The sequence below is a fragment of the Chenopodium album genome, chromosome 23, assembly GCF_948465745.1.
Source record: "Chenopodium album chromosome 23, dcCheAlbu1.1, whole genome shotgun sequence".
NCBI lineage: Eukaryota > Viridiplantae > Streptophyta > Magnoliopsida > Caryophyllales > Amaranthaceae > Chenopodium > Chenopodium album.
The window spans coordinates 12,095,356-12,102,669 of record NC_137856.1 but is presented as its reverse complement, the minus strand read 5'-3'; the positions used below and the strand labels follow the sequence as shown (position 1 = coordinate 12,102,669).

At 34.2% G+C, this 7,314-nt stretch overlaps 1 protein-coding gene across 2 annotated transcripts; it reads right to left on the bottom strand.

Moving 5' to 3' along the window:
• Nucleotides 1–1,490: 1,490 nt before the first annotated feature.
• Nucleotides 1,491–6,743, bottom strand: LOC145608966 (uncharacterized). 2 transcript variants are annotated; one of them, XR_014105963.1, is made up of 9 exons: nucleotides 6,459–6,743; nucleotides 6,222–6,316; nucleotides 5,727–5,913; nucleotides 4,853–4,965; nucleotides 4,692–4,770; nucleotides 4,541–4,616; nucleotides 3,167–3,339; nucleotides 2,943–3,093; nucleotides 1,491–1,845 (listed from the first exon to the last, which is right to left on the bottom strand). XR_014105963.1 is itself a non-coding variant. In XM_081664545.1 (8 exons), exons 6-8 carry the CDS (start codon nucleotides 3,343–3,345, stop codon nucleotides 1,681–1,683), a joined length of 495 nt encoding a protein of 164 aa, XP_081520671.1. In that variant the 5' UTR covers nucleotides 3,346–4,616; nucleotides 4,692–4,770; nucleotides 4,853–4,965; nucleotides 5,727–5,913; nucleotides 6,222–6,316; nucleotides 6,459–6,743; the 3' UTR covers nucleotides 1,491–1,680. The 2 variants fall into 2 exon arrangements, 1 of the variants encoding a protein (XP_081520671.1); XM_081664545.1 differs by having other exon boundaries at nucleotides 3,167–4,616.
• Nucleotides 6,744–7,314: the final 571 nt, after the last annotated feature.

The window sequence follows — 7,314 nt, the reverse complement described above, 5'->3', positions numbered from 1 at the left end:
AGTGAGAAAAAATAAAATAATAATTGAAAATTATAGGTCGCACTTACTCCCTTTCTCTCTTTCTCCCTCAAGCCTTCTCCTTTGTTCTTTATTATTTTTTTTTTTAAGGAAGGATCATTCTTTATCATATATTCTTCTTTCTTTGAGTCCTATTCCCTATTTATCACTCTCTTTATTTCTCTTCTAACCCCCTTGCATTTCTATAGTCCCTATATCTTTTTTTAGCCTCTCTCTATTTCATCCTCCTTCCTTCGTAACCCATATTTCTATCCCTCCCATGTTTTCTAACTTTTTTTCTCCCGGCCTTTATCCCTTCTTCTAGCCTACCACTTATCTCTTTTGAACAGGTACCTCTATTTTTCAGTGTGCCCTATCTTTTAGCCCCTCTTTGTCTCTCTCTTCAAACCCTTCGCTTTCCTAGTTCCCTTTCTATCTCTCAATGATTCTCTATATTTTGGCCCTTGTTTCTCTACCTCCTTATCCCTTTCTCTTCTTCCCTTCCTCCGACTAACACCCCAAACTGAGTAATTCCTCAAGAAACCTCTGAATTAACCCTCAAGTAACTTGACCAAGTAACCCCTGATCGAACTCCTTAAATAACCCCTTACCATGTAACTCGAGTAACCCATGACCAAGTAACTCGAGTAACCCAAACCCTTGACTGAGTAATTCGAGTAAAACCTGATCGAGTAATCCCTCAAGTAACCCTTAACCGAGTGAACCTCTCGAGTAACCCCTATCTAAACCTCACATGTAATCTTTGATCGAGTAACTCGAGTAAACCCTGACTGCATAACTCGGATAACCACTAACAAAATAACTCGGGTAACCCCTGTCACACGCTGTGGTTTAACTTTTATGTTAAATGTGCCATAATTCTACCACAATTCTACCATAATGTTTAGCTTTTATGTTATATGTGCTATTATTCAGATGACTTGTCCTTATACCATCTCTAAAAGGCTTTGGCAATTATAGCTTGCACTTGATCCTTCTCTTTAAAGCCCCTTCCCCCCTCTCACTTTCCCCTTTCCCTTTTATATATCTTGGTTTATCTCTAATGTGCACGCTCCAAATGGCAAAACGTGATGTAGGACATGCTTGTTAACAATAATGTTGGAGTTCCGATTTTTTTTTTTTTTAATTGCATCTTAAATGATTCAATAAGTTCAAATAAGTAAAACATTTTCTAAATCAATGTTGGAAAATGAAAATGTCTATATATGGATATTAGATATAACAAGGAATTGAATTGATCGAAATTTTCATTTAGAACCAATATCCAATCCGGAAAACACATATCGAATGCAAATTTGAAAAAGAATTTTCAATATTTCGAAAAATCTAATCGAAAAATCTTTGTATGTGAGGTCGTGTGGTTAACATAACTTAACAATTGGGGGCAACATTGATGATTTTAATCATAGCTAGCTACAAGCTATTCAACATTCACTTTTTATGCCTAACAAATTTGATATAGTTTGCAAGTGTTGTTTGTTCGACCCAAAAGATAAAAGATTGTGAAAAATGATACAGTACTATGATGCATTATGGAATATCAATGGAACTCATTTGTTGCCAGATCAATACATCATTTTGTCATGGGAATCACCCCATGAGCTACAGAATATTACTATGTGGACCGTATAATCATAGCGTAAAAGACTTGCAAGATAGTAACTACATATAGATACTTGACCGCAACCATTTATCTCCGTCTAAAATTCTGATAAGGTCCGTCAAGAAGAACCCGCCACTCCAAGAACCACCTCCGCCACCATCATCATCACACGCGCGGGAATCTAGTTCCTCCATTATAATCAAGCAGTTGTGACTTCTCTTTACCTGCAAACAAATTTAAGAATGATGTCAATGGCACCCAAGAGTCCAACACTATCAATTTTATAACTGATCACCCAAATATATATATTCAACATTCAAAGGCAACATGCAACCTATCTTTACATTTCTAGCAGGTCATGAAATACCTCAAGCAGATAGAGCCACAAATCAAACAATCATATGCATTTCCTTCCCTTAATAAAGTGCCCCATAGATATACGAAAGAGCCTTTATAACCATTGTTTTCTTTCTAAGCAAAAATTTCAGATGGTGTTTCAAGAATCATATCCAAAATCTCGGCCATTTTGTAAATTGCAAAAATGACAAACTTACCACTTAAAAATCTAAATTAAAACAAAGCATAAGCAATTGACCTAGCATGCCGATCATCACTGTAAGCATGTTTTACAACAGCAGATTAAGCATTCAACTCATCCTTAATCTGTTTAAACAATGTATATTAGCAATGTCAGACAACAGATAATTACAGCAAGCACAGCTAACTATGTAAAATAAATGAACCGCGAGCTGTGAGAGTCCAGTAGAAATCGAAAACAAGATAATAAAAAGCAAAGCATAACAAACTGCGCAAAACTAATACTGTCGACCTCCCTAAACTTGTATAAAATATAAAGATTATCCAGACTATGGCAAATTGGCAATCACTGATAGTCAAAACTCTAAATTTCACAGATAATCACTGATAATTCGAATTTCAGAGAGAAGTCATCAAGAAATGGTGTTAATTGGGGTAACAAATTATCCCAAGTATCTCTGAAAATAGTGAAAAATCAATAAAAGCCTTCCAAATGAATAGTTTGAGCATAAACTTGAGTCAGATTTCCAAAATCAAAAGGGTAACAAAATTAAAAGAAAACCCACCTCAAATTAATCATCAATTTCAATTATAACCAAATATTAAATAAATAAGAAATCTAATAGTAACCCAAACTATTCAATCAACCCCACATCAAACAATCCCTTAAACTCCCAATTCATAAATTTGAGTACCCAAATCTCAAATATATAACAATTTGAAAAGAGAGATTACATTGAGGAGGTTGTTGAGGGTGATGAAAATAGGGAAAGATGAAATATACCTGTTTCGCTATCATTGTCATCAATATCCATGATTCCAAGATCATCATCATCGATGTCATCCACATTTGATGCAGACTTACCATTGGGAACTCCTCCCGGTAGATTGAGAGCAGGAACTTCAAAGCACATGAAGTGAGCAAAAAAGGAACTCTGAGATTCAAAAGGCTTCCCGTAAGACAAGTTACAAATTAGAATCTATAACACAAATTTGCTGGAATATAACCTTATCAACAAGGAGTGAACAAATATTGTAAGCATTTTGGCATAAGCATCAGAAACTGCTGAAGTGTTTGCATTGCTCACAGTTTGACCAGCACCAGCAGAAGCATCCAACCTAACTGTTGGATTTCTTGAAGCCTTAGTACTGGCTCGAAGCTCATTAGCAAACTCTCGAGCCTGCATAACACAACAGGATTATACACACAAGAAATGAGATAAGGGAAAAGAGTTATAGTTTCAACTTAGGTTGATGAAGATATATACTACCTCTGTTTCTTATTAGTTGCAACTTTGGGGTATTATTTGTGAGATATAAAATATTCCAAAGTTGCAACTAATACGAAACGGAGGTAGTATATTTTTTTATCCTGCAAATAGATCATCAGTTCAAATTACCTAGGAATCTAGTCTAGCAACAATTCCTTTGCGTTCCTTTTTCTTTTAATAAAGGACATTTGGGAAAAATACAACTATGAAGAAAAAATGCCACAGCCATGAAGAAAATTCAGTTTTAGACCACAAAAACAAATAAAAAAAATAATAATCAGCAAAATGTATCACCATTAAATGCCACACCATGCCTCAACATTACGCCATTGACGCAGCAAGGCACAGGTGAATCATTGGTCAGTCCAAAAGATACCTTGCTGGATGAGTTACGAGAATTAGATAGGAATCATCTGAGTTTCTTAGTGATTCTCACAGTAAGCAGAATATTTCTCAGAAACTTTTTCATTTTCAAATGAAATATATTGGTATGCAACTATGCACACAAAGTAGTTGATGTCTCAGATTCAATGTGATTCTCAGAGTAAGCAGAATATTTCTCAGAAACTTTTTCATTTTCAAATGAAATATATTATGTTATAGACTGAGTAATTCGGATTGCTTAAATGTAACAGTAAAATCAGAATTAGAGGAAAGCTTAGGTATTTTGATTGAAATTTGTAAAAAACGGCTACAAAAGTTGCTAAGGGCTAAGCTAAGAGATTTGAGTCTCGGAGAATACTACAAGTCTACAACTACTACTCTATTGCTACTCTACAACTACTGCTACTCTATTACTACTTACTCCAAAATCCACATGCCTTCTCCTTTCCCCCTCTTTCTCTATTTATAATAAAAACTAAGGACTTAACCTAAAGATTCTAGAATATCCAAAGTGCCCTTTCTTAAATCAGTTTATTACATATTGGTATGCAACTATGCACACAAAGCAGTTGATGTCTTAGATTCAGTGTGTAAACATAATCAAAGTCCTTTCTGGAAAGTTATCAATCATCCCACTTTACCTTAATTTAAAGGCATCTTATTTGTCATTAAACATCAAGGTGACAGCTAGTATGATAAACGATCCAGAACTATTTAATCCACTCACCTCTCTACGGAGAAGCAAGTTCAGAGAGCTACAATACGCTTTCCTCAATGGACCCAAGCAGTTCTAGTCAAAGGCTCTGGAACATCATAAGGAATGAGATTAAACAAGAAAAGAAGCAAGCAAATATGACAACAGATTTCAGTGTTAGAACCTTCAAATGTTGTAGAGGCCGAGCATATGTCCTGCATTTATACCGCAGATCAGCATGGTCTGGTCATTAGTTGTCCACGCTGCTCAATAATACACAATGATTAAACTTAACCAAAGAAATAATTTTGCCAAATGTGTGCAGCAATAAGTTGATCCAATTACCTGAGAAAAGTAACTCTTGTCGCTAATCATAAAGTCCACCAAGCTGGCAAAAGATGCTCTCCGAACAAACATACTTTTGAGCTTTTCAACTTCTGCTTTTTTTTTTCTCTAATCTGTAATATAATTTAGGAAAGTAATCAAATAATATATTACAGGGACAAGCAGTATACACAAAATTGCAAGATACCAAAAACGAGCCTAAGAATATCACTGTACTCAATAAAACCAGTGGAGAGAGCTAAACATGAAGGTGCAGCATACACAAAATTGCAGGAATACATATGCCCATGTGGGGGCTATCAAATATACCCCAAAAATACTAAATAGGAGCCTAAGAATATTATTGTACTCAATCAAACCAGCGGATAGAGCTAGACATGAAGTTTATACGGAATTACACCCAAACATAAGAATAGCAAATCTATATAATTTCATAGTTGGACGGGGAGGAGGCATAAAAGGAAAAGAATCACAATTTCTTGATTTAAAATGCAGAGTCAAAGGTCAATTTTTCCTCACTTTTTGTAATCCTATGATTCAGCAATTAGAATACTTTTTATGCTAGGTGAAAAGTTTTCAATTAGAATAAACAACTAAACTGAACTTGTTTTTTACGAAATACTTCTTTCGTCCTAAAATATTTGTCTTGTGTACTACTTTGGTCCAATTATCTTTCTCAATTCTCTCTTGGTCCGAAAGATATTAGGGATTGAGGTAGGATAAATAAGGGGAAAAAAGAATCAAATACAATTCAGTACCCAAAAACGAAAATTGAAAGAAACAACAATATTATTGCTGAAAAACGAAAACTAAAACGAATTCAAAATTAATTAGAACAACATTTCGTTAATTTAGGTAACATCAGAGAACTTACCAGAGAAGATCGGGCACAATCTAGTGAGAAAATCTAGATTGAGAAGAATGGGCACAAAGAACAAAAAAACCCCATTGAAGAACATTGCTCATAAATTCTTCAAAATTGCGAATGTCCACATGATTTGCTGTCTTCTTCACCATAATCAACCTGATCCCCTGTCAAGTAATAGAACAATTCCCGCGCTCTGAAAATCAATTACCCAAAAAAACCCTTTAAAATCATACATTCATAGTTCATACATCAAATTTCCCCCAAATTAAATAAAAAATAAATAAATAAAATTAAAAAACAAAACTAAAGAAGTGCAAAGCAATTTTCACCCATAAAAGTTAATAAATGAAAAACAAAATTTGTCATGGTCAACGGGAGATCTCTGAAGATAAATTAGAGGGGAAATGACAGAATTTTTACAAAACCCAAATAACTATTCAATTTTCATCCAAAATTCTAAAAAATCAATTTAAATTATTGAAATTAAAGGTATAAATTAACCTTACTGTGCCGAATCATTAGCAGGAGACATATGAACAGAGTCCTCGTCGATTTGGGAGAGATCGAGAGTGAGGCATCTTGTAATCTGTTTGTTTCTGCAAATAATCAAAATAACGCAAAATTTACAAACCCCAGAGCCATAATTTGCTAGATCATTCAAGAAAAAAATATAAAAATTTCAACAAAACCTAGATTGTGAAATTGATACGGGATGATTGATAAGAAAGAAAATCTTACCTCACGAAGGAGTGGAAACCCAGAAGTCGCTTCAGTGCTGCGAATAATGTCGAGATAGCATAGGCTTCACCTTGTCGGGAACTTCCTTCACTGTAACACATCGAAGCTCGTTTATGAATCTACCCAACTCCATTGTTGTTCAATGAGAGAGAAAGAGAGAGAAAATGGGGATCAAATTCAGATGGTAACCCTAGGTCAAAGATTGAATTTTGATTGTAATCTTGGAGAAAGTGATGAATGTGGAAAGCAAAAGGTGAAAAAGAGGGAAAGAGGCAAAACAGAACACCAGCTAGCATTTTGGCAGAGAAAAGAGTAGGAGCCAATAGATCACAAGCAGCAAAAATAAGGGCAACATTGTAATTGTACTTTTTCAGGGGCAAAATGGTCATCACACTATTACTAAGAGATTTTCAACTTGCCAACTTCTCACTTTTAATAGTTATAGATTAATTCCTAGTATCATGTTAGGATGTTATTTATTGCTTTCTAGAATCATGTTTAGGTTGTCTTTTATCCTTTCTAATATCATGTTAGTATCATGTTAGGTTTAAAGCTTTGATCTTTATTGTTTAGTGACATGCTAGGATTTGTTATTGATCTTGTTAGTATCATGCCTAGGATCTTGCTATTATTATTAAGCTTTATTATTTAACATGATTATGATTATATTATGATTATCATTATTATTATAATTATTATGATTATTATTATTATTATGTTGCTTGATTATATGTATTGTTATTGCTTGATCACCCCTTTTATGCTTATTAAAGGGAATTTGTACTTGAAATCACGCTTAATAAGATAATTAATAATTTGATTTTAGGCTAATGTGATTTTAATTCAAGTGATCGCC

Coding starts and splice junctions, on each gene's coding strand:
- LOC145608966 (XM_081664545.1), bottom strand. CDS start 3,345: ATGCAGGCTCGAGAGTTTGCTAATGAGCTTCGAGCCAGTACTAAGGCT. Junction 3,094..3,166: donor GTTCACTCCTTGTTGATAAG/GTTATATTCCAG, acceptor TTTGAATCTCAG/AGTTCCTTTTTTGCTCACTT. Junction 1,846..2,942: donor TGACAATGATAGCGAAACAG/GTATATTTCATC, acceptor ATTTGTTTGCAG/GTAAAGAGAAGTCACAACTG.